The sequence below is a fragment of the Varanus komodoensis genome, unplaced genomic scaffold (assembly GCF_004798865.1).
Source record: "Varanus komodoensis strain SLA01 unplaced genomic scaffold, ASM479886v1 scaffold2, whole genome shotgun sequence".
Classification (NCBI taxonomy): Eukaryota; Metazoa; Chordata; class Lepidosauria; order Squamata; family Varanidae; genus Varanus; species Varanus komodoensis.
In genome coordinates this window covers 13,661,043-13,688,886 of record NW_025335568.1, presented here as the reverse complement: position 1 = coordinate 13,688,886, position 27,844 = coordinate 13,661,043, and the positions used below count along the sequence as shown (strand labels likewise).

The window sequence follows — 27,844 nt, the reverse complement described above, 5'->3', positions numbered from 1 at the left end:
CCTCAGAGTTGTCTGAGGGGGAGGAACGGGCAGAGAGAAAGGACCTGGCTGCTCTGTGGATTAAGCCCCATTTTGTGTCGCAGAACGTGGTCCCCTGGATGCACCAGGCGGGGGAAGACTTTGCCTTCCTGCAAGCTACCCACACCAGGGTGGCAGCTGTGACGTTCGGCTTATCTCAGGGGGCACCAGTCTTGCTTCCAGCCTTGGCCAGATCCTCTTCTTCTTCTGCCGCCGCCGCACTCACCAAGCTCACCCAAGGTAAGTCCAACAAGAGCATCTAAGAACGTTCTTCCTGTTGACAAAGGACTTCTGCTCAAGTGCCTCATGCTGGTTCCTTGTGTGCGTAAAAAGGAAGAGGTGAAGGATCACGAAGAACTGCTGTTGACATGTAACCGCAGAACTGGGAGGTTTCACAGCTGTTCTGTGCTGATAGCAAGGCGGTAACTTGTGGGACCATGGCCTGCTGATTTTTGCATATTCAAAATGATCCTTACAAAAAGGAGAGTTCATATTAAACTGTCTGAAGATGTACAACCAGCCTTTAAGTGTGTCAGTGACTCCTGTGGGAGGGAACCAGCACCAATAATGTAAAAAGAGAAAAACATAAATGGGTGCATTGAGGGTAAAAATGGGCCAAGATGAAAGGAAATTCTTGGTGACTTACACCTGTCCATTCCAGTAGAGACACCAACTTAAATTGTCTAATACCAGCTTAATCCCTCGAAGGGTTGACATTTCCATATGGTAAGCTTTAGGATGTAGCTATTTTTAACAGACAAATACTGATTACTTTAAAATCAGCTGGAATTCAGTAACATTCCTTGGGAGCTGATGGAGATTTAAATTATAGGTTTTTTTTAAAAAAGAACAAGGGGATTATTTTTGTTCCAGAGTAGTTAATTTAAAAATGTTAAAGTATATCTAGCAAATTATGCAAAAGAGGACCAGCATTTTTTATAAAAAGCAGCCCCCAGGTTCATTTTGCCTTTTCTGCATTGTTTGCCTTAGTATTATTTAATGTCAGTAATTTAGATTTAAGAATTCCCATTACTTGCCTTTGAATTTAAAAATTACATTGAATAGAATTCTAACTAAATATGGAATTATTGCAAATCAGCACCACCATTCACAAATAATGGATGCAAACATAATAACACAATCTTATGCATTTTGGTTAGTCCCGTCTCTATTGCCCATCTGTGGAATTTGGATTTTTCTTCTGGACCCGCAACTATGTTTGTTTTCAAAATCCTTTGCACAGTGACTCACAAGTCAGTCCCATTCTGCCTGGTGGGGCTTATTCCCAGGAAAAGGTCTTAGGATCATTTGTAAGAAACTCCACTTAGGATTGTATCTTATGTTACATTTACAACTTGAGTAGAAGAATACGTACTACACATACTGTTTATTTTATTTGAGTATTTTTTATCCCGTCCAATATGTTGCTGGATAGCTAACAACTCAAAAGTTTGCCACTTAAGAGGGGTATAGAAATTGTGGCTAGTCTGTTTAAAATAAATCATGAGGCAAGAACTTTTTTTCTACTATGCCCACTGCTCATGTATATTTTACAGGGAGAAGTGTTACGTGTGGTTCCAAACTGAGGTGTGATGGGTTTTTAAACTCGTTCCAGATATTTTCGTCTGGCAAGCTTTAGGAATGTGAGGTTGTCTTTGTTTTCCACTAGGAACCTGAAGTCCATCAGCTGGAGCTGGGGAAAAATAGTGGCTACATATAGTTCTGATCACCTGAAAAAATATTGTAGAGTTGGAAAAGGTGCAATTAAAAAAAAGACAACAAAATGAAGCAACTCTCTTATGAGGAAAACACACAGCATCTGGGACTGTTTAGCTTAGAGAAAAAAGGGAAAGTAAAAGGAGATACGATAGAGGTTGACAGAATTATACATGGTATGGAGAAACTGGATATGTAGGCTCAATTCTAGAACCTGGGGTCAATCCATGAAGTTGATCGGTGGGAGATTCAGGGCAGATAAAAGAAATGACTTCTTCACTCCATGCATAATTAAATGACATAATTTGTTATTACACTATGTAGTGATTTGGATGGCTTTAAAAGAAAAAGAATATACAGAATAGGGAAAACACAAAATTTCACCTCCCAGACTGCACAAAAGTTAATAGCTAACTGTTAATCATTAAATGTTAATAGTAGAAAAATTATTTGGTGGATTGTACAAGTAGGCCCCCTGGAAATGATTTTGCTTACCTGGAGTGTAATTTAACCTCTAAAAGTATTTCAAAGCATTTAAATGCATTTTAATAGTAAGACCTGTTCTCTCATCAAATCCATTTTGCCCATATTCCAAAGTTTCAAGAGGTGGAGATCATCTTCAGGGGAAAATCAAACATCTGCTGCACCAAAAGGTTTGATTGGAATGGTGTCATTTTACAGTGTTACTGTTTCCAGTGAAAAGGAAGGTGGAGATTGGGGAGATCGGTGGAGAATCTCTGTATCGCATTAAAATAAGCGCTAGCTTCCACCATTTTGGTTCCTTGTTGTACTGATCGTTTTTCTCCATCTCTCCCTGGTGGCCTCCTTCTCCTTTTCCTCTCGCTGCAGCTCTCCAGGTTGACTACAGCTCACACAAACCTGGGTAATTGTCAAGGATTATGGGAGCTGTAGTCTAAAACATCTGGAAGGCACCAAATTGCATTCTGCTCTAGACTATTTCCATGTGTGACATTTGAGTTTCTTTGCTCTGTTTGTGCTACATGTTAATGAAGAGTCAAGAGGGACTTATATGCCTGACATTTGCTACTGGTATATAGAATCTTTTCGCCTATTTTTATGGTTCACAGGAGTAAACCTCCTCCAGAAAGATGGATCACAATCTACAAGTCAATATTCCAATATCAGAAACCAGTACGAATGGAGCCCCAAGCCAGAAACCACTATCCTGGGGCCCGAAGACAACCGCCACTGTCACCTTTCACAACATCTGCTACAGAGTGAAGATGAAAAGCGGCTTCATAGGCTGTAGAAAAGTAGTTGTGCGAGACATTTTGAAAGATGTCAGGTATGTATTCCTGAGTCCGTGTGTGTGTTTCCCATATGGTAATACTTTGCTTCGCAGTGCTTTGTCAGTATTATCTCAGGAATCCTTACCACACTTCTGTAAAGTAGGCTGATGTTATTATCTCCATGTTGCAGATCAGGGGAGGGGACAGAGGCTAAGCGAATAGCTGCTCATCTAAAACCACTGAATGGGTTTGCAGTGTGGGTGAAATTCAAACCAGCTTCACGGGATAACCATCTCGTCCGTCTCTCCATCATACTCCATCCTTGAGAAATGGAACCTGGAAGTGCTTTCTGACAGCACCGGGATCAGCGATCTTATGCTTTTGAAATGTCATGGGCCTACAACACCAATAGTCATAGATTCCAGGAACTGGTATCCTCCAAAATACCTGGAGGGAATCAGGGTTGTATTTCTCTGTGCTAGGGCAAAGCCAGAGCTGAAGCCACAAGCCACTGCCTTGTCTCTCCAGCAATTGTATGTGCTGGTGAAGAAAACCCAAGCACGGCACGTCAATTTCTAATGGCAGAAAGACTTTTCTCTTGGGTTTGCATAATATCTGCTTTAGTATTTAATTTTCCTTCAATGCTTGGACATGTGAGGTCATGGACATTCAGCATTATATGACATCCATGTGTCACATGGCTATAAAATATTAACTGATTATATTGTTCAGTGTGTGAAAGGCAACAGGGTTACTCCCTGTAGAATATGCAGCAAAGGGCAATTAGATAGACTGAAACAATGTGTTATGAAAACAGCAGTTATGAAACGTTGCGCACCGCAGAATGAACTCCAATGCTTCAGGAAGCATGTGTGGATCCAGCACTGTCATGCATCTGTATGCGGTGCTTTTCATTTGCTGAAGACAGTTATAAGGCACTGTGGAATGTTAGCAATGGATTGCAAATTATTATTGCTTTGAAGATCTTATGACACTTTAATCTAGGCTTCCTTAATGTGGTAATTACTGAATATTTGAGCCCATAACTCCCATCAACCCCACCCACTGTGATCAACAGTCAGAAATGGTGGCAGAAGTAATTTAACCCCATCTGGAGAAGACCACATGGGCTGACTTTAATCTGATGGTCTTTGAAGTGTGCATTAAAAGAGTAACCCAAAAACTAAGGGAGCTAAAGCACCTTCTTTGCAAGAAAATACTGAAATGTTTTGGGCTTTTCGGTTTGTAGGTAAGGGAAGCCACTGGGGATGATGGAAACATGATAGAAGTTGAGCCATTGTGCATGGTTTGGAGAGAGTGGAGAGAGAAAAGGTTCTCTTATAATGGCAGAACCTGGGGTCAACCAGCAAAACTTTACACAGGAAATACTTCTTCATGCAATGCATAATTAATCTGTGGAACTTCCTGCCTCAAGATATGGCAATGGTGGTCTCTGGTTTAGATGGGAATTTAAAGAGGATTAAAGACATGGTTTATCACTAGTGGCTTTTCATGATGTAGCCTCCAGGTTAGGAATACAAGAAGCTGCCTGAAACTTAGTTCACTGGTCCATCCAGGCCAACATTGCCAGCTCTGACTGGCAATGACTGTCCTGGCAGGAGCTTTCCGGGCCTCCCTGGAGATGCCAAGGATCCAGCCGGGCACCCTCTGCAGGCATAGAGGGTGCTCCACCAGTGGGCACTGCCCCGCCAGTTTCCGAGGCAGCACGAGCATGGAGCTCCAGCTGCAACGATGGGTTGCGGCAGCGGGCTGCGGCTTGTCTGTGGGCTCCCCAGTGGCATTTGGCTGGCCACGGTGGAACAAGAGGGTGTCGGACCATGTGGTCCTTTGGACTGGCTCAGCAGGGACTCCTCAGGATCTCAGGGGCTTGGGGTTCTTTGAAGATGTGCTATTCCGTGACGTTGAATGAGCTTCCCTGCAAGGTAGCTTGTCCAGCTTTACTGGTCAGCCCCTGCAATGTGCAGCTTCAGGGCCTGGCTGGAAGTGCTCTGTGCTTTCTAAGACCTTCAGTCTTTCAGCCCCAGGACCCTCCTTGTATATTAACCAGCAATATGATTGCTTTTTACCTGTGGACATACTGTACCCATAATGTGACAGTTCACAAGAAACTTGCCTGTCTTGTTTTTGCAGTGGCATAATGAGGCCAGGACTGAACGCAATTCTGGGGCCCACTGGTGGTGGCAAATCCTCGTAAGTCTTGTGGCAATGAATGAAAATGACATTGATTCATATTCTTTATCCAAAGAACCAGCTTCAGGTTGAAAAATTGGGCCTCATCATAGCCAAATCCTAAACCATTTGTCTCCTCCTAATGATATAATGGCTGCAGCCATGGTCAGCTGGGGGACCGGCTGAACAATGGCTTTGTGCAGGTGAACTTGGAGCTGTCACAGGGCCAGGAGTTACAGCCTTGACAAGTAGAGCCTAGAGGCACAACTGGAACCTGCTCAGTTAAGTCAAGGCATCGGTGCCAATGAGCCAAACTGCGTGTTTATGTTGAACACAGAGCTTGATGACGCATGCCCGTTTGAAGGCTTTAAATGTCAGCTATGTGGGACAAGGGAGATCAGATCTATGGGGAGGAGGGTATAGCGCATTCTATTTGCAACCCAGATTTCATGCCCTACCGAGAAATGTACCTAGGAAGATAGGAGGATGCCTTGCACTGCCTGGCCTAGATCCATCTAGGCCAGTACTACTCACTCTGACTGGCAGTGGCTTTCCAGAGTTTTAAGGAGGAGTTTTTTCTAGCTATAAATGGAACTTGCCCGGGATAAAGCCAGGGGCCTTTTGCAGAGTTTCTATCACTGCAAAGCAGAGTTTCTATCACGAAGCCACAGTCCCTCCCACTAAATTTTGCACAGTAGTATTTTTGTGCAGGAACAAACCAAAGATAAAATAAGAGGAACTAGATCAGTCCAAAGGTCCATATAAAGTTTTTCCATGTACGGCTTTGATCTTGCACTCACCATTCCCTACATATGATGTCAAGATGTTCTTCATATGATGTCAAGAACCTCCAGTTTTGCTTCTGGAGCACTTTTAATGAGTTTTTGTAGACTGGGGACAATGCAGCATTTAATTGTGAAAGGCAAAGAAAGTGGTCTTGATTGTGGCATCTTTGCATCACACACATGGCTTGTGTGTTTTTGTGCTGTTTGTGATACTGCAGAGCCACCTAAAAGTTACATAGCAAGCAAGCAAGAGGTAAAGGAAACGGCCCTTTTGAAGTGTTTGGATCGCAGTTCTGCAAGGACACTGCAAAAAGATGCAGCTGATCAACAGGCTTGTGGAGAGCAGTTCCGGACCCATTCTGTTTTTCCAGGGACTGTAGGATTACTTCTTCCAAGAGTTAAACTTTCCTCCTTAAGTTGTTTAGCACTAAGACCATTCAGATTTCCCCAGTCCTTCTACATAACAAAAACTATGTAGAATCGTCTTTAGTTTGGCCCTTAGTCTGTTTTAATAAAACATTAAATAAAATAATAAAAATAAACATGCAGCCCTGACTTTTCTTCTAGACTGCTTGATATTTTAGCTGCAAGAAAGGATCCCCATGGTCTGAGTGGAGAAGTCCTCATCAATGGAGCTCCTCAGCCTGCCAATTTTAAATGTATCTCTGGCTATGTAGTACAGGTAAGTTCTTGTCTCCAGGTTTATTATTTGAGCATTCAGGGAAACCAGTGATAAAGCAGAGGTGCCCAATGTGTAGTGCAAAAACACAGTAGCCCAGTTCTTTATCCAAAATATGTTTGTTTTGGCTGTGTGTGCATGCTTAGAGTAGACTGCCCTGTTTTTCTTGGCATAGAGCAAAGAATGAAACACGTGTGTGTGTGTGTGTGTGTGTGTGTGTGTGTGTGTGTGTGTGTGTGAGACAGTCATGCCTGGAAGAAGCCTAACATGTTTTCTTTGGATCATTCAGGATGATGTGGTGATGGGGACCTTGACCGTGAGAGAGAACTTCCAGTTTTCAGCTGCCCTTCGACTACCTAAGACTGTGACAGAACAAGAAAAGAAGGAAAGGATTAACCAGATCATTACAGAGCTGGGCTTGACAAAAGTGGCAGATTCAAAGGTACTAGCATATTACGGAATGTCATATTTCTACTTTTAAAGAGCTGAAGGGTAAAATTTTCATCTGACTGTGTCGTGTCTTGAAGCAGACTCTCAGACCTTGTTTGATTCTTAATGGAGAAGACTATTCTTAAAGCTCAGATAGACAGAGTGGGCAGATTTGCACGACTTAACAAGTCACAGTGGTTTCTTGCACAGGATGGTCCGTTGTGCCTACCAAACCTCGTTGTGGTATCTCAGCAGGGCATGTTTGGTGTTACAAAACCACGATAAGAAACAACAGTCCGCTCTATGGTTTTCACTCTTTGTCATGGTTTCTCTGATTGTGTGAACCCGGCAGCTGCCACTGGAGTTGCTCCAGCTGTCCAACATGGGATTGAATTTCAGGTGTGGTGGCTGATACCAAACATGTATACCAAACATACCATGTCAGTGGTGGAGGATTGAGCAAGGAGGGTACAAGCCATGTTAGTACTGAAACTACGTAATTATCTGTGAGGCTTATCCAGGCCAAACAAAAAACACAAAACACAACACACAACACACAAAACACAACACACAAAACACACACACACACCCATGGAAGCCATGCTGTATTGCCTGTTGTGATGTGTGAACCAAGCCAGTGACTGCTTTGGGGTGGAACGGCAGTGGACATATGGCAGCTTTCCCTGGAGGTCCTTTTGTTCAAGGGGATGTGATTACCAATATCTCTTTGTACTCATTCTTTTCATTTTGCATTGCTTTGGACCACACTGACTGGATGCAACAACGTGCTGTGCATGCTGCGTATCCAAACTGTCCATTTTAGGCTTCTGCGTGTGGTTTTGCACAACATGACAAACACGGGTTGTATATTGGAAGGGTGACCCCATGTGCCCCAGCTGTACTGCAACCCCACCATGGGTTAAAAAACCCATGACGAGCTGTTCACTTGTGCAAATAGCTCCGTTTGTCTCTCAGGGGCCAAGAATGTTCCTTATCTCTGGTAAATAGAGACTTCCTCCTCTTGTCACTGAATAAATCTGATATGAGGCAACATCATGGAAATTCTTGTTTTGTGTTAGGTCGGAACTCAGTTCATTCGTGGTATATCAGGAGGAGAGAGGAAAAGGACCAACATTGGCATGGAGCTCATTACTGATCCTGCCATCTTGTTCCTAGATGAGCCAACCACTGGACTGGATGCCAGCACAGCCAATGCTGTACTGCTGCTTCTGAAAAGGTAATTACTGGACAAGGTGCCTGCATCTTTGCCTGTGCACAGAATACAGAACAGAGTCATGGACTCTTGGCCCAGCCTACCTCTTGCTGTTGGGGGATAGAACTGACAGCAGCAGGAGAATGGTGTAAGTTGATTTGAGTTCCTAAGAAAAAAAGCAGGATATAAATCTAATAAATAAATAAATACAAGGACACTACCTACTTCAACTTAAATGAAAGGAGCTGTGAGGCTGAAGGGCTGCAGCATTGTGGCAGAGCACCGGTCTTGCACGCAGGAGGTCCCAGGCTGTATCCTCAGCATCTCAAGAGTAGGGCTGGAAAAACACCTGCCTGGAAGCCTGTGGAGCTGCTCCCAGTCAGTGTCCGTATTACTGGGCTAGACGGACCAAGGATCTGATTCAGTATTAAGCAGCTGCCTGTGTTCTTACCTGAGCCACTGCTATGTAATAGACAATGTTGGAATTGCCGGCATTCAAAGCTCTACTTATCCTTTTCATTTACTGATTGTAAATTGTCTATACGTGACTCTGCACGTGACTCTGCAGGCAATATGCCACCACTCCAACAACAAATCTTCATAAAACCACTATCATGTGGCAGTAAATACCTGGAGCCCTTGAAAACGTTTTGGGTGGAGGGGGTTAGCCAACAGGCTTATGGAGCCTTGAAGAATTAGATTGCCCCTAAATTCCACCTGACCTTGAGCCGCAAAGGTGTCACTACAAACTGGAGACGAAGGGATGCTGACGCAGGTGAGATGGTAGCCATCATGATTGGCTGTATCACTGCAGCGTGGAAGGCAACGAAAAACCACTGCATTGTATTTTCCAAGTACACTTGCCATGGCTGAACCTAGTCCGGCCATGGTGATATCTGAGCTCCATCAGGAGAGCACAAGAACAATAATAACATACAAAAATGAACAAAAGCAACGACAATCCAGCACAATAACATGAGGTAAGCAGCAGGCAGTTTTGGCTTTCAATGGTCCACCGGAAAAAATAAGTACAAGTTGCTGTCAAAAGACAGCTGGGAGGAGGCAGTAAAAATGATTCATGGGAAGGTGTTCCACTGCCATAAGGAAATCCAATCTCACCTCTGCATAAGATGGGAAATGGGGCAGTGACAGCAGGGCAGAGATACTTTTGGTAGCCCAGCTGCTTATCCTGGCAGTCCCCTTGCCCAGTCCCCCAAAGAGAATCCAAAAATAGGGGCAACTGGATTGATTCATATCAACAAACTCGTTCCAGCAGTCTGTGCCTCTACCAGGGTGAAGTTCTTTGTAACGCTAATGGCCAGTTTCCAATTTAAGATCAACCTACCCTAAAATACTTTGTATTACAGGAAACAAAGTAATTGTTGCTGGAAGAAATATTTTCCCCCAGTTACCCGAGGATTTCAGCAAGGCTCAGAGGGAACAGGGAAGCATGGGGGTGGTATATGATGTCCGTGTACATTGTGATACAAAAAAGTGCCGGCTCTGTGTTTCTGTGAGCTCTGACTTCATTACAGGACCAAGCAGGGGCCTATCAGAAGAGCTGAATTGCTAGAGACTTGTCTGAGAGAAGAGACTGAATGCAAACTACGCAATAACATGCCCTTAGTGGTTAAGTATAAGCTAAGTGTGCTTTTCATTGAACTATGGGTTGTTGTTGAAACATGAATTTTTGGTTGTCTGAACCCATCTGAGGTAACAAACCAGGGTGAACGACCCATAGTTTACAACCCAACAGCAAACATGAGTTGTTTGTGGTTAGCAAGTCATGGCTTGTTAGTGCAGCTGGGTTCAGCCAACATGATAACCCATATGTCAATGACAACATAGTTCAGCCACAACTCACAGGCAACCCTTGAGTAAAGATTATTTTTGCTATCTCGATCCAGTCTGTAACTGAGATAATTAGAACCAGAAGTTTAGGCTCACTCTGGGCCAGTCATGATCTATCAGCTTATCTTACTTTCTTGGAGAAAGGGTGGGATTCAAATGCTGGAAATAAACAAGGTTTAATAAATAGGCAAAAAGGGGGGGAAACTCTTCACTGCTCATTCGATCAATATTACATTGGCTACCCTTTTCTGGGGACAGAAATGGAATGTTATTTGTGCATTTATCTATTTTGTAATAAGGCTTACAGTACTCTCAGCCTCATATCCAAGACTCATTCACATAATCGGACTTTAACAAACAGGAGAAGTGCTGTAAAATGCAGACTGTGCAGTCGCTTAAAAAGGAAGGTGTGCAATCTTTTGTGTTCCTTTTTACACAGCCCAGCAGACTCTGTAGTGGCACTGAGTACATCCCTTCCGAGCCCTTTCTCAAACCATGAAAAGCTGCAGGCAGTCTCTGCTGACCTCATGTTCCAAGATATATACAATAATATATTCATTTACAGGTGTACACTTGAGCAGACACTGTGAACGTATAGAAGCAGATGCACTACAGAAACTAATAACTAAAATATCAAGAAGCCCAAATCTGAAACTGTTGCTATGGACCTACTTGCAGGTTGAAGTTGCAAAAGGAACTTCACAAACAGAGGCAGTATGCTAGGCCAACAAGAGGGTGAGACCATATTTCGAGCTGAGAGCCTCTCAGCGCCCATTATGCAAGTGGTGATGGCTGCTGGCTGCCCCACAGTCCGTCTCTAAGAGTGGTGCATGTGAGGGGCAGCAAGGAGCCTAGAGGTTGGTCTGCTACCTTTCTCCAACAGAACAGCATGGCTTTCTGTTGGTACGTTGACCCAGCCTAATGTGCCAGGATCTTGTTGAACAGAATCCTTAGCCGTTTCCCATCCTTCTTACTGGCTGTCTCCTCTGTACGCAGGATGGCCAGGCAGGGAAAAACCATCATCTTCTCCATCCATCAGCCTCGCTACTCCATCTTTAAACTGATTGATAAACTGACCTTACTGGCAACGGGAAGAATGGTGTATCACGGACCTGCTCAGAATGCTCTGGAATACTTCAAGTCCATTGGTAGGCGCCTCTACTGCACAGAGTGGGGCAGAGAGGGGCTGATGATGTGTGAAAGAATCTTCTCAGGGCAGCTTTGGGGCCCAGTTTGGATTGGTGCCACGGTCAAGGTTGGGGGAACTGTGGCTAAGAGGGCCCAGTGATAGAGCACCTGTTGTGCATAGGAAGGCACCAGGTTTGATCCTTGGCATCTCCAGGAATGGCTGGAAATATTCACAGATGAAGCCTTGGAGAATTGCTTCCAAGCAGTGCCAGCCCTAATGGACCCTTAGTCCAGCTTCCTACATTCCTAAGTAGAAATGGAATCTCTGGTTCTTTATGGCAAATCTCTCTCCCTGTTAAAAGCTGTGGATACTTGCAAACAAGTGCTCATTTTGTACCTGCATTACTTCCACATTAACAGCAACTTAAAAAGGGAGACAATATTAAACTGGAGAAGGGATGCCCGAGAAATATTTGTGGGAGTCCTTTGGTGCACCACAGCACTGAGCCAAGTTGCCCCAGCCTCACCTGGCTGCTTTCAGGAGAAGAAAAATACATCAGGCAATTATGTGTTCACTGATATTCGGCATTATGTTGTTTGGCATGCAGAAAGCATCGCACATCCATGACTGTGTGCAGGCAGGGCTTCTATTATGCAATCCCTTTGCCTCAAACCTGGACTTTTAAGGAGGTCCAGATGTCATGATCTTTCATGTGCAATCTTCTGTTCTCCCACCACTCTTGCTGGCTTTTTTTCTTGACACAGATATATCTATTAAGGTCAGAATAACTGTACTGTGCCTTTGGATTATGCTACTAGGAGTTAGTTGTCTGTCTAGAAGCATACTAACAGCAGACTTAGATTTCATGGGAGATGGAATTTTTGACACGAGTGCATTCAGAGTTATTGGTCTTCACCCATGTTCTGTTAAATGGCTTATCCATATTCAGAAGGTACATACTTCTGAGTAATAGATGCACTGGAAAGAAATTGGGAAGGGCATTTTTTAAAATTTCTTATTTGTTTACATCACTCCCAAGCCAAGTTCTTTGTGTTTTGCTTCTGTACTTTTCAAAGGTGTCTGTATGCCCACTCTCTGAAACCCCGTGCTAGGCTAGAAGGAACCTTGATTTGACCTATCAGGGCTCTCCTTATCTTCTTCTGCACAGTTGGGGGAGGACTATACCACATGCCTCTTCTGTCTGGATTTGCATTTATAAAGCTTTGGAAAGATACTCCAACTCAAGTTTTGGCAAAGGAAATGCCACAGATGAGGGACATCCACCGAAGTGGCTCTCTGTGCCCTTGTTCTCCTAATACGGTACAAAGATTGGTCATGGATAATTTAGTATGAGTAGGAAGTTGAATGGGACCTCAAAGGTAATTTATTGCAACCCGGTCCTGATGTAAGAAACTTTAAGCCTCATTTTATGCTAAGCCAAGCCTACATATGTAAGCATAAGGAATGCCAGGCATCAAAAGTCAGAGAGTTTGTGCACTTTGACAATTTTGAACTTAACTGTTTTGTTGTTTTAAAAAACCCTATAGATACTTAAGGCATTATTCCAAATATTTCATCATACATTTTCCAGCAACAGCAGAATGATCTGGAAATATTTTATTCCTCTGTAGGGTATGAGTGCAGACCTTACAACAATCCTGCTGACTTCTTTCTGGATGTCATTAATGGAGACTCATCTGCTGTGGCTTCTAACAAGACCGATGAAATTGATATAGGTACGCAAACTAGTTTCCTTTTTACAGTTCCTGCCTATGGTGCCAATTGGAGGAATGAAACTTTTTGTGTTGGTCAGCAATATTAGAATGCAATCATACTACAAAATAAATGGACAGAAAAGAAACCACATTTTTATAGTGCAAGTAAATGCTAGCACAGTGATTGCACCAAAAATAATGCTTATCTGCAGTGCGAACAAAGACTTTCAGCTGCACATCATTGTGCATAAGATATACAGCCTCCTTTTATTGCTACTGGGACAAGCGGTGTCAGCATAAGTAATTGCTCTGCACAAATAATTGCTGGAGCAGAGCAACCAAGCACCAGCTGGTATCTTTAAATGGCTAAAGGTGCCATCCTAGGCACATTTAGAAAGAAAAATAGCTTACAATTTCCAGCTTTCCCTAGTCAGCATGGATGGCTGGAAGGATGCTGGCAGTTGGAGGCTTTTTTCTGCTTAAACATGCCTTGCAGAGTATCCTAAACGAACTGAGAGTTGTAGTGTTAGGTTGGGGAATGCTGGGCAACATGACTTAGGATAAGGATATCTGGAAAACCACCCCTTGTACAAACTTGTCCATTCCTTGAGGACATCAGAAGAGGAGATCTGTGTCTTGACAAGCATTAGCTGTCCAATTCATGAGAACATGGGACATCAGTTTCCCTGTTGCAGGTATTCTACATGTGAAAAGGATCTAAGTGTCTTAGTTGATCACAAAATAAACATGATCAGATAAATGATGCTGCTAAAAAAAGCTAGTATAGTCAGAGTGTGCTAAATCAAAAGTATTTGGAGAAATGATTATTCTAGTTTATTCCATGCTATTGAGACTCCATTGAAAGTCCAGTTCTAGGTGCCATATCCTAAGGACACTGACAAACTGGAGTATGTGCAGAGAAGGGAAATTAGAATGGTGAGGTTCTGAAAACTAAATCTTATAAGAAATAGTAGAAAGAGCTGCATAGGTTTATATCCAAGAGTAGAAGATTTAAGGAAAGACAGGATAGTGATATTTAAAAATATGAAGCGCTCGCATGCTAAAGATGGAGCAGACTCATCTGTAGGGGGCAGGACAGGATCAGTTGGTGAAAACCAGTTTACATGTTAAATAAATGTGCTAAGGATTTATTGCTTGCAGTTATTTTGCTTTGTAATTTTTAAAGCCTTTTTTAAAAGGTTTAAAGCAAAGTTTATATCATAACCTGCCTTGATCAGCTTTCAGTTGGGAAAATGGGATGAACATATGTGTGTGAAAAGTATGGGTTGCAACGGTATGGCCTCCAGACCTCGTCCAGATGGCTCAGGATGAAGTGGGAGCCCCAGCTCCAGTGGGAGTTCTAGGAAATGCACTGAAGCCAATGCAGTTCTTTCCACACTCGCTCTGGAAATGCTACTTCAGAGCTGGTGCTGGGGGTGGTGGTGGTGGGGTGCATCTGGGAAGGCAGGGAGGGGAGAGGGAGGCTCTGCCAGGCTATGGGGAATCTCAGCAGCCCTTCAGCTCGTACTCCCAAGACAAGGGGCAAGAGACACAGACAGTCAAAACTGGCCAGCTCTATCTTTTGGAGGGCAGGAGAAGCACGGAGGCCATCTGCAAGCTCAGAAATCCTGCCTTGTTGGTTATGCTCATAGTGCCACAGAAGTGTGGCATGCAGACAGACCTGCTCCAGCTTTCTCCAGCTCGCAATTCTGAGCTGATTTTCAGAGTTTATATGGCTATGTACAGTTTTCCATCATCCTTTCTCATATTCATCTGGGCAAGGGGTTTTTTTTTGTTTGTTTTTCTTTTGCAATGGCACAGACAAATGCAGGAGCGAAGTCTTCAGCATAACTCATATAGATATAGCTAGTCTTATAGAATGTAACCCGTTTCCCTCTCTCTCTTTCCCCTAAAGATTACATTGACAATGACATCAGTGAGAATAAGACTTTGGCAGAGAAATTAGCAGAGATGTATGCCAGTTCTGAGTTCTACCAAGAGACCAAAGAAGAATTAGAAAAACTGTCTTCTGGGAGTACCAGAGAAAGCGCTTTCCGAGAAATCACCTACTCTACTTCCTTCTTTCACCAGCTCAAGTGGGTCTCCAAACGCACGTTCAAAAATCTGCTAGGCAACCCTCAAGCTTCTATAGCACAGGTAATTCTAGTCATTTAAAAGCATTTTAGGGTACAATCCTACACATGTTCAGACAGAAAACCACCCTACAGCTCCATGCTGCAAATATAGGACGCAGATCACACCCTTCACCTGTCTTTTCCAGTCTGACAACACCTGAGATGTCTTGGACTACAACTCTTATCATCCCCAGCTAGTATGGGCACACTGGCTGCAGATGCTGGGAACTGTAATTTAACACATCTGAAAGCCATCAAGTTAGGGAAAACTGCCCCTAACCCATCAGTTGTTTCCAAATGATGCATGTTTTAAATGGGGGGGTGGAATGTACCCCACTTGCAATCAGCAGCCTTGGTGATCGTCCACATTTTGTGATGGGGGAATTAGTCATATAAGTATATTCGCTTTTTATTGGATGGTGCACATGTGATATCATTCTGGAGTCCTTCATAGTCTTCCACCCACACTTTGACTGGGTTAATATAACATGACATCAGAATATTTATTTATTTATAACATTTCTATGCCGTGCCCATCGCCGAAGCCTCGGGGCGGCTCAGAAAGAACAAACAGTCAGGCATAGGATGATACTAAAAATTCGGAGTTTCTCGGCAAATATGCATTGACTCATGGATTGTTGAATTATGGATTGCTCTTGAATCATGGGTCGTTGTGTTGTGTGAATCCAATTGTGCTAACAAATCATTGGTAGCCACAAGCAACCCCCAGCTCATAATCTCACAGCAAACCATGGGTTAACTTCATGTGTTGTTCATGGTTGACAACCCATGTCTTTTTAATGTGACTGGATTCACACAATATGTGTCATGATTCAGGGATAGCCCATGATTCACTGAGAACACACACTCACTCTATAATCTGGGCTGTTGTGTCATGTGAACCTGGTCTTGATCTGCATACTTTGAGGCCTGTACACTTTTAAATTCATCCGCTCACACACACACACCATATCCCATCTCTTGCTTTTTTTTTTCTCTTGGAGTCTGTACTCATATGATCTAGAACATTATTATATAGCCTGAAGTGCCTGATCCTGTCTAATCTTGGAAGCTAAGCATGGTCGCGCTGGGCTGAAATCAGGATGGGTGACTAGTCCTGCATTGAGCAGGTTGTTAAACCTGATGGCCTGGTAGGCCCATCCAACTGTATGATTCTATGATATGTCCCCAGAATTAATTATTCCTATTAATATTAAATGCTGCCTTTTCTCCAACTAGAACTGAGGGAAGCTGTTCTCAAGAAGAAACCCATGAATTAAGGCACAGATTACATAAATTTGAGGTCAAAATACATGTTTCACTCACATCTGATTTAGGGAACGGAGGTATTCAGTGACCCCTCTAAGCTGTGGCAGAGAGAGGGTATAATTGGAAAGGGAGAAGAGGGAGACGAGGGAGAAGTGGTGGATGGGTGGCAACGGTGCTCAATCCTTTCCTCACAGGCAGTTTTCCTATCTCAAGCTAATGTCTCCGGAGTCCCAAAAAAAAAAAAAAAAAAAAAAAACCAGAAGTGGGTACTTTTGACTGGGAAAAATTAGGAGGGACAGTGCAGGTGAGAAGAGGCAGGGAAGTGAAAGCTTAAGGAGCCCCATTTTAGTTCATTTTTTAGAAGTTCTGCAGAGGCCCAAGGCTGTTTGGCTCATAGATGTGGGTTCCTGCAAGACACACAACCAGATCTGTTTGATTTATTGTTAAACCTTTGCTCTCTGCAGGGCTCAAATCTCCTCAGAGTCCTGAAGTTCTGGCCTTTGGTTCTGTGTGTATGTTGATATTATGGGGATCCCTCTTAATTGCTTTGTAAAAGCTTGACCTTGTGACAAGAATTATGCCCTTTTGAAGCTTTATAATCTCCCAGAGTTAACAGTCCTAACTCCCTCCCCTGCACAATGGTTTTGATCTCCCCAACTTCATCAGGATTGGATTTGAAATGCAGTCTCTGAATGCGCCGTAGCGCGTTTAGCTCTCTTTGCTAATCTTCTCAAATTGGTCTTGCTATGATCCTTGCTTTCCACCGCAATTGGCTTAGCAGTTGGATTATCCCTGACGTTCTGTCTTTTCGGCAGTTTCTTAGCACTGTGGTACCAGTGTTAACGTTCAAGCCCTGCACCTTCTTTAAACAATATTTTTTTTTTACAAAGGAAGTAAACTGCTTGCTACCATTGTCTTGGCTGCAATTTTAATCATTTCTACTTAATCTTTGATGTGTAGTCTTAACCGCTCAGGCCATGTGGGCCAAAGACATTTTGTTGTCTACAGTCCATGTGATTCCTAACTCTGCTTCTTTCAACTTTAAAAAGCCTGGCTTGGTTATTCAAAAACCAATTTGTCTGTTCCTCACTCATTAGGTTGTTGTACTCTGTGTGTGTGTGTGTGTGTGTGTGTTTATTCAGTTTATATTCTGCTATATTAGTCTGAAGACTCTCCAAGAGGATTACAATATTTCATAAAATAACATTTCATTAAATAATAATAAAAACAACCTACAATAAAACAAACAATCTACAGTAAAACAGAGAAATATGCAACCGAGGATAGATATCAATAAGTTAAAATACATTAAAGGTAAAAACAGTATAAATAGTATCCAAGTATAAAATCAATTAATAAAATGTCTGGAGAAAAGGGCTTTTTTTGCTTGGTGCCAAAAAGGTTGTAAAGATGCTGCCAGGTGAACTAATTTTGGAAGGACAATCCATAAATGGGGCGCAGCCACTGAGAATAGCCTAGGATCTCTCAGTTAACAAAAGTTAAAATTAAAAGTTAAAAAGACACACACACACAAATGAATTTAAAGGAACAAAACCCTAATTGCTGTTACTCAGCACAGAAGCAGAGTAGTGATACAGAATAACATGGAATTTATAAAAACAAAGTTTTCAATTCAGAATGTTAAAATGCTGGGAAAATAAAAAGAATTTCACCTGGTGCTGAAAAGAATACAAAGTAGGCCTCAGACACACCTCTTTTCAGGGTTTACTCCAAAACTGGAGTACCACAACCAAACAGCCCTTCCTCTCTTCCCTTGGAAGAGGATCCTGGAGAAGGACCCCCAATGATGACCTTAAGTTCCTGTTAGGTATGAGGGGTCTTCAAAAAAGTTTCTGCACTTTTATATTTTATAACTATATTTTATATATTTTTTTTGCTGATGGCATTAAAAAGTTGGTACAATGCTGGGAGAAATGCATCACAAAGTAAAGTGACTGTGTAGAAAAGTGATGTAATTTATTTTTGAAATTCTTAATAAATAGAGTTTAAAAAGTGTGGAAACTTTTTGAAGAACCCTTGTACATATGGGAGGAGGGATCCTTCAGACAGCCTGGCCCCAAGCCATTTAGGGCTTTGAAATTACTACTAGCACTTTGAATCATGCCCAGACTCCAACCAGCAGCCAGTGTATCTGGAATATTGTGACATTTGTCAGTAACCTTGCTTGTTTAAAAGAGAACATATCCATAAAGGAGGTCACACGCAACAGAAAATAAATAAATCCCACTTTTTAAATCTGCCTTTGCTATTTGTACATTTTATACAGGCAAGCTTGTGCAAAATGGCTTGCATATATCACATGCCTTGCCCGTCCTGGTACTTAAAATTGGAATCTGCAATGAATTATTGCATTGAAAAATATTCCCTATTCAGGAAAGGTTTAGGATTACTCTCTTCCTTTCTGTACCTGCCCTGTTTTTCCCCCAGTCAGGCAGCATCCACTGACCACTGAGCACCCAGGTTTGGGTGGTTTTCTTCTGAAGATTTCTTGTACTTCTGCAAAGCTCAGTGTTTCCCCAAGTCTGCTGATACCTTCCTCTTGTACATCAGTGATAGCATTTTTACTAATAAACAACAGCATTCATAACCTGCAAACTGGAAACAGAAGGAATAATTGTAGGTTGTTGTTTCTTTCAACTGTATATTCAATTTTCTCTTAATCAACTCCAAGTGGCTTCAGACAAAGTGAGAAAACTGCTATGCTCACATACCTGGGGAAAAGCCCTAATGAATGCTGAGTGACTTCCTTCCAAGTAAATATGGACAGGGTGGGATTTTGCCATGAAAAAATCAAATACACCCCAAATGTAAATAAAGCAAACCTAACAACCAAACCACAAATATATAGCAACCGAACTCAAAATATATAGAAGCAACAGACGATAAACAGATCTCACAAACTGAGATACTCAGGAAAAAAATCCAGAGAACAACAAATATAAGGTTACATTCTGGCATATGGTCCAATATCTTTATATATACTATTTTTTAATCCTGCCCTCCAGCCAAACAAACAAAATCAAAGCCTCCCAAGTTGGCCCACAAAAAGAAGACACAAGAGGCCCTGCTTGCAGACTTACAATCTGAAAGACACGGCATAAAAGGAAACTGGATTGGGAGGGAGGGAGGGAGGAAAGCAAATTGCGGTCCTCGCCTTTCATTGTAAAGTCCAGCGGGTTGCGGGCACAATGGAAGGGCTGCTGCTTCCTTTCCCCATCAGTTGGCATATCTAGGAAAAAAACCTTCCGAGCAGGTCATTAATGCTTCAGCCAATCGGAATGGCAAAGAAACCGAATCTCATGAGAGATCCGACATGTCCTGGCTCACTGCTATTGGGATGTGATTACAGAACTCAAGGTGAGATTGGCATGGAGTATCAAAGGCTGAATCCAGTGTGTGGTGATGGGTGCAACCCACCACCATCTGCCCACAGACGTGTGGCAGCCTCGGCAAGCACACGTCCTATTGAACCATGCACAGTGCTTCTGAGATTATAGTCTTCCCAAGCATCTTGCTGACCTTCTGTCTGAAACCATGAGGACTAACAACTAACATTTGCTTTAAAATATAATGTGTGGTGATATTATTAGTGGGTAAGCTATTTCAGGAGACTATGTTTTTACCATGATACGATAGCACTACTTTTCAGACGTTTTAGCATGGTTTAAACTCTGCCAAAACGTTTTCTCCCAAGATTATATTTCTCTCCAGTCCTGTAGATCATATAAAACTGTTCTAAAGTCTATGGTGTGTTTTATATTTCAGCTGTGTGTTACAATTTTCCTGGCATTAGTGGTAGGCGCTATCTTCTTTTCTGTAAAAGATGATGCTAGCGGTTTGCAGAACAGGTGAGTCCTGGGAGAGGAGAAAGTGGGTGGTATTTCTACCTTAGTCTTGAACTTGATAGTTGCATTTACATGATCACTGGGGAAAAGCAGTCACAGTGGGTTAGTTGCCCCACCCTGGATGTGGGCCATTGCCTGGCCACGTGCTGCACAATTTGGCTCATTAGCCTTGTGGCACATGGGTTGCCCTTGCATCAGAGCCCAGCCAGGTGTGCCCCAAAGGCACAGCTTGAAGGAACACCTGTGCAAGCTCAGATGAGATCATGGAGAATTGCTGCCAGTCAGTGTCCACAATACCCAGCTAGATGGTCCATGAGTCTGATTGAGTAGGAGGCAGTTTCCTATGTAGGAAACAGGATTGGGTTTTGACTAGCACAGAGGGGGAAATAACTCCTTTTGGTGACTATTCTTTTTCCAAAGGCCACTTTTGTGTAATTGATTTGCATGGTGATCTGTATTCTTCCGCAGAATTGGTGCCATGTTCTTTATGACCACCAACCAATGCTTCAGCAGCATCTCTGCCATTGAACTTTTTGTTGTAGAGAAGAAGATATTTATGTAAGTGGAATGAACGTGGAAGTGGGCAGCAACATTGGCTGCAGTTAACCACCAGGGCTTGAGAGGCCTTTTTAGGGTGGTCCTAAAAAAGGCACTTCATCATGATGATAAATGAGGCCATTTCTTGCAGGGTGTGCCTGCCTGAAACTGACAAGGCCATCAGGGGAGGTACCATTGGGTCTGTCTGCATGTGGTGTACGTTAATTTATATAGGTTATGGGGACAAAGATTAAGGGAAGTAATAGGACTGTGAAAGAACCCATGTATTTGCAGAAGTGGCTATTACACTATGGGTGGTTTAATGGTTTAATGATGGAGGTTTGTTACCAACATCAAATGGAAACATTACCACAGTTTGTGATGCATTTTATAACATCTCAAAGCAGATACATATTAATAGCCCTTCCTGTACAAAAGTCCTACTGGTTTTACTATACTTGGCATGGCTGTCCTCAAAATGCATTCACTGCTGACATAATATACTCACAAACATCTGAGAATATACTCATTGCAGACTGAATTTCTACCTTGTAATACTTTATTTTCTTTTAGACATGAGTACATCAGCGGCTATTACAGAATTTCTGCATACTTCTTCTCAAAGCTAATGGCTGACTTAATACCCATGAGGACGTTACCAAGCATCTTCTTCACATGCATAGCTTATTTCATGATAGGCAAGTATGCTTTTGTTAAGCATCTACGCAGAGTCCTGCTGGATTGGGCCAAGGGCCCATCAGGTCCAGTGTTCTGTTCCCACTGTGGGAAACTCACAAGGAAGACATACATGCAGCAGTACCTGTCTGCGCATGTCCCCTAGGAACTGGTGCCTGGGGACATACTGCCTCTGATACAGAGGTGGCGCATAGCCATCACCCAGGTAGCCTTATTCTCCATGGATTTGTCCAATTGCCTTTTACATCTGTCCACATTGGTGGCCATCACCACATCTTTGTGGCACCACATTCCATAGTTCAACTACATGCTGTATGAAGAAGGCCTTCCTTTTATCTGTCTGGAATCTCCCACTGATCAGCTTCATGGGATCACCACGCTGGGCTTTATGCTGATGAGGGAGAAAAATGACTTCCTAGTCTTTCTCCATATCATGCATAATTTTGCACACTCCACAGCAGCACATATCAAACGGAGACTGCTTCCGTGTGGAATGCTCCCGTTCAGCTATATTTAAGCAGCTAGCGAAGCCCTCGCTCAGAATACTCCATTCCAGGTTGCAGTCTGATATGAAGGATGAGACGGCACTGCATAAGAACTAAAAACACATTATTGCAAATATTACACATATGCAGTATTTCTGATTTATGCATAGTCAACATTTTAATTAACAATTTGGTACAGTACTGGACATAGGGACTCAAAATACTAACATCCTCTTTCTTTGATCTTCAAAGGTCTGAAGCCAACAGTAGAGGCCTTCTTTATAATGATGTTTTCGCTGATGATGGTATCTTACACAGCTTCTTCTATGGCTCTAGCTATTGCTGCAGGACAGAGTGTTGTGGCTGTTGCTAATCTACTCATGACCATCACCTTTGTCTTCATGATTGTGAGTGTTCTTACCTGCTGTTTTGTTAAGGCAGCCTCTCCCAAGCTGCTTCCAGGTGTTGTTGAATCTCATCTCCCATTCTTCCTGGCCAGATTAGCCAATATTTAGCAATTTATCCATATGTTTGCTCAAGGTCCCTAAAGCTTTTCCTAAAGTTCATGAGCTAGCTGGCATGCCCAGGGTTGATTTCATATTTATTTCCCACCTTTGGCACAGCAAACATTTAAAAGTAGCAGCACGCACATGTTCCCTTTGCCTTTATTTATTTATTTATTCAACTTATTTATTTATTTATTTAAACAACTTATATGCCGCCCCATCGCATGAGCCTCAGGGCAGCTTACAATCATTAAAATACCATATAAAATACAAAAAAAATCATCAAATAAATAAAATACAAAAAATAAAATAAATAGTAAAATAAAATAGTGGATCCATTAGATTATGTCACAATCATGTTACGGCAGTTTTTCCTACAGTGATGAGAACTAGCAACCTGCATTTTGAATAAGACAAATAGGCAATTGGGAATCATAGGATTTTGTGGCTAAATGGGCCATATATTATTTGTGCCAAAACTACAACATTGGCGTGCCTTTTTCTGAAGCTCTACAGTGAAAAGGGTTTTGAAAGTGACATTTAAGACTGCTCTGTTAAGTACTTTACTTTGAGACCTCTAGATGCAAAACATTACATACTGAAGAAAGAGAATAGCTTTCTATTTCTAATATGGATTTGTGGTGTTCACTGCAGTACTCTATTTAATTCTAATAACTAACAAACATCCTTAGAAGTGCAATCGTTTTCCCCCTGCAGATTTTCTCTGGGTTGTTGGTAAACCTCACCAGCATACAGTCTTGGCTTTCCTGGCTCCAGTACTTCAGTATCCCTCGATATGGCATGCAAGTAAGTATCACAGTTTCCTGTGCATCATGCTAAGCAGCATCAAACAGTTCTGTCTTTGACTACTGGAGAAGGGCCTTCTCGGTCACCACACCTCACCTTTCGAAGTCTCTTCCAAGGAAGGTGGGACTGACACCAACTTTATCTTGCTTCCGGCACCAAGTCAAGACTTTTTTAAATTAAGTATCTGTTTTGCGATTGGATTATTGGTTTGCTGCTGGTTTATTGTTTTATTGGTTATTGGTCATATTGTGTTTATTTTCCTTCTGTTTCCCATTTATATGGTTGTATTTATTGTATTTTATGGTTTATCTGTTATTGTTATTTTATCTGTATTTTAAATATATTTATATTGCACTGTGCGCCCCCTACATGTATTGCTTTCATATGACGAGCTGGTGTGGAAATGCTGCGTGATGATGGTTGCCTAAAACTGCCCAGTGAACATCATAACTGGGGTGAGGAATGGGCCAGGGAAGCATGATCAGTGCTAATTCTTTATCCTACATTAGCTGGAAGAGAATGCAATGCCACTGACACCACCCAGCTACAGTCTAACAACTAAACAAAAATCTCTAGGGATTTAATGACACATTAACTTAACTGGGTTTCTAGGATCATGGGGAACGTGGTTGGCTAACAGAGGGTGGGAGGTTTAAGCCTTGCTCTCAGCCTCTGTCTTGACAAATATATTTCTTAGCACTGAGAAAAAAAACTCCCTCAATGACATGGTTAAAGTTATAAGCAGGTAAGCCCTTATGTTTCATAATTTTATTTTGTTTCTTACCTTCAAAGGCACTGCAGGTTAATGAACTTTCTGGTCTAAACTTCTGCAGTTCTAACCCAATTAACAACTGTACGAGTGTCAGCACCTTGCAGATGTAAGTATGGTATCTTTTAATTCTAACCCAAGTTATTCTAGTAGGTTGGAGGCATCCAATATCCTGGCAAGATGACGGATCACATCCATGTACTGTTTTGAAAGCCTGCTGAAAAAAGAGGGCATCAGAAGAGAAAGGGGAAATGGTGTTAGGAGAGTATTGTTCTTAATGGATGCTCTCCTGAATCATTTTGAGTGAGGAGTCACCAACTGGGAGTCCCGAAACCAAATCCCATTTCCTGTGTGATGCTTTCTTGTGCAAAACCACTTTAATGCATTGGTAGGAAAACGGAAGGCCAACAGACCATCAAGCGCAGCTGCTTAAATTAGAAATTAATTAATAACCTCAAAACTAGGATTATGCTTATGGCCTATTGGCATATGAATGGGGAGCCTGTCTGCAATGGGTAAACTTTGCGTATCTGTGCTGTACATGTTTAGCATTTCTGTTCAAATGAATTTACTTATACAGTTCTAAAACAGCCAGGCACGGTACATAAAATAAAATGGTACATGTCCTGTCCTCAAAGAAAAGATGTGACACATTAGGAAACAAAAGAAAGGAAAATGTCAGGGCAAAGAATTGGTGGCATGAAGCCAATCAGATTTTTTTCCATAGAAACACAGAAACAGAGCAAGTCAGAAGGGGTCTCCCGGACCATCTAGTCTGACCCCTGGCTCTAGCTTGCTGCGCTTATGACATGCCTCTCCTTTGCACGTCCAGCCTATCCTTAAACACTCTCCCTGTTGGGGCTTCAACCACCTCCCGCGGAAGCCCATTCCATGCCCTTCCATTTTCCATCCCAGTGGCCATTTCTCATCTCAGTGGTACTTGGGTCAGGTGGTCCAGTGAAACAAAGCAAGTTACCTTATACCCCATTATCTAACCTTGTACTGTCCACACCAGCAGGAAGAATCTCTCCAGGGTTCAGGCAGAAATGTTTTCTAGCCCTTCCTGGAGACCTGCAGGACTGAGCTTTGGCCATTCTGTGCGCAAAGCAAGAGCACCTTTCCTGTGCTCTGTGCTCTTTTCCCCTCTTCCTCTGCGCAAAGTCAGCTTGTAATCACTGGAAACAGCAGATTCATTCACGCAGCTTCTTCTGGTATTTCTCTGCCAGGTGCACTGGAGAACAGTATCTGGCAAGTCAAGGGATTGAAGCAACTGCATGGGGCTTGTGGCAGAATCACGTTGCACTGGCTTGCATGATGGTCATCTTCCTTACAATTTCATATATGAAGTTGCGCTTCATGAAAAAGTTATCTTAAATGAACATGCAAATGTTCCTGTGAGTCAGGTTCCTTGAGATGCTATAGAGTTTTCCTCAACCCTGTTCCCTCCAGATGTGCTAGCCTGGTGCCCATCACCTACAGCAGGCATGATGATGAGAATTGTAGTCCAACATATCCGGAGGATTACAGGCTGAAGAGACTGGTCTTTTCTATGAATAATTTTCATGTTTTGATTAAACATATACGGAACAAGAACAGCACTGGCAAATGTTTCCATTAGATGCATCTAAATATTATTTTGCTATATTGAGAAATGTATTAGTGGCACTTCCTACCCAAAGCAACCCCAAGTCTGAAAAGCAGTCTCAAATATAGATACGCTGTTTACAACATGCATGATCCAATCAAGATGGAGCACTTTCAAGTCAGTAGCTTGCAGTGGAATAGGATTAAATACAGGCTTAATACCATCACACAAACCAGTGGGACATTAAGTGTTTAACTTTATCTGGATCCTATTTCTTAAAATATAGAACTGCTTTTGAAAAGTTCTCCCCCCGCCCCACTTTGAGATTCATAATGATATTGCCACAGATACAGTTTAGGAGCAAGCAAGTTTTGAACATTTAATACAAAGCTGGTTTTGTTCTCTTGGTAAAAAAATACATCTATTGTTACTTTGGATCAGTGGTAAATGACTTGCTGTGCTCCAGGGGTTTTGGACTACAAATTCTGGCCAGGGCTTATGGGAATTGTAATCTAAAACTTCTGGAGAGTGCCAGGTTCTCTTCCCCTGCTCTAGACAGACAGGATGCAGTGCACAAATTAGCACATTGAGTGTGTTCAGCACATGGTGCACAGATTAGCACTTGTGAAACCCCATCTGTGTGTTCAATGAATGACTGAAAAGAGGAATGGCCCCTGCCTTGTGCCCATGTTTGACACAATCCCTGAAAAAGAGAGTCTGCAGCTATACATGCATAAAGGCCTCCCCTTTTCAGATGTCACTTCAAATATTTGAACCTCAGGTGGGGCCTTCCATGTCTTCTCTGAACATGACTGTTTTCACTTTTCTAATCCTCTGCCTCATTGTCTATGGCTTTCTATCTACATGAACTTGGCCACAGAGCCACCACAAAACATTTTGCTGCTCAAGATGAAAGGCAAGTTGGTACCACTCCCAATTCCATGTATGCAACTTGGTAGTTGAATCTTACTTCAACACCACCAATGGGGCAGCTTCCTCCACTGCATCTGGGAATCAAAGGCTAATTTAGGGTGCTCAGGACAGGCTGCAGGTCTGTCTTCCAAGACCTCATGGCCACTTCCTGCCTCGCAGCATCTGCTGCAAGGTGACAGCCAATAGGGCCATCCCGGCTTGCCCACACATACAAAATGAACACTAATGTTTCATTGCATTGTTGTATTTATGCCACCTTATTTCTTCCCACCAAGTTAGCATGCCTTAGATTTAATAGACAAATGTTTATATTAAAACATCGTATGAATGGAAGAATTTTAGCGCATGAAATATAACCAAATAGCTGCAGGATAATTGCTTGTTATACAAACTTTAAGCAAATGATCATGTTCCTTGAAATGCAATCAAGTAACAGACATCCAGGATTAATCCCACCCACTACCTAAAAGAATGATAAAGATTTGCTTTCCATTAGGGTAGCATCTGTGCCTCATCCCAGGCTCAGGCTGTGTGGGAAAAGCTCATCAGCTGAGGGCTGGCACTGCACTGTTTGCAGCGTCACCTCAACATACTCTGATCTCACTTTTCTACCTCCATCCCTTGTGTGTCGAGTTCCTTACTGAAGATTTCCAAAACCATCGTTGGGCAATACCTTAAGACCAACCAAAATGTCATAGAATGGCTTCAAGATGCTTTATCTGGCTGGGTGGTCCAAACAATTAGGTGGTCGGGAAGGAAGAAGAAAACCCCACCCGGACTGATGAGAAGTTCTGCAGGACTCAAAAAACTTGCTTGCTGCTGTATGACATTTTAACTTGGTTGTAATAAAAGTATGGCCCAACTCTATAGTTTGCAAGGGTTTTAAAAATTTTTCTTATAGGCCAGGGTTGAACAATTTGTGGCTCTCCAGAGTTTCAGTCTACCACACTCACATGTTCTAGTGAGAGATGAGGGAAGACAAGAGTGTAGGGCCATAAGTCGCCCACCCCTGCTATGAACCAACATTTTATGTAAGACTGTAAGTCTGAGGACAGTTACTGTCTATTACTTTTATTTGTTTGCACCTTGTTTCTGTAGATATTCTGAAATAAATTGTATCTGATCCACTGAATTGATGTCTCCTGGTTTTCCGTTAAGATAAATAAACAATGGTCTGTAAAATGTCCTGAGCATTTGTGAGGTAATATCCTCAGCATTAAGGCAAAATAAGCTTTAAAGATGTAGCCAAACCACAATGAAATAAATCATTCAAAAATCTAC

The 27,844-nt window shown here is 42.4% G+C and overlaps 1 protein-coding gene across 2 annotated transcripts; it reads left to right on the top strand.

Moving 5' to 3' along the window:
* Positions 1-2: 2 nt before the first annotated feature.
* LOC123022772 (broad substrate specificity ATP-binding cassette transporter ABCG2-like) lies at positions 3-27,695 on the top strand. 2 transcript variants are annotated; one of them, XM_044428773.1, is made up of 16 exons: positions 3-258; positions 2,823-3,040; positions 5,136-5,195; positions 6,527-6,641; positions 6,928-7,080; positions 8,147-8,304; positions 11,128-11,279; positions 12,892-12,996; positions 14,891-15,132; positions 20,166-20,248; positions 20,714-20,803; positions 21,356-21,480; positions 22,216-22,370; positions 23,187-23,276; positions 24,069-24,154; positions 25,272-27,695. In XM_044428773.1, exons 2-16 carry the CDS (start codon positions 2,844-2,846, stop codon positions 25,417-25,419), a joined length of 1,959 nt encoding a protein of 652 aa, XP_044284708.1. In that variant the 5' UTR covers positions 3-258; positions 2,823-2,843; the 3' UTR covers positions 25,420-27,695. The 2 variants fall into 2 exon arrangements, with proteins under 2 accessions (XP_044284708.1, XP_044284709.1); XM_044428774.1 differs by lacking the exons at positions 3-258; positions 2,823-3,040; positions 6,527-6,641 and having other exon boundaries at positions 5,139-5,195.
* The last annotated feature ends 149 nt before the right edge of the window (positions 27,696-27,844 follow it).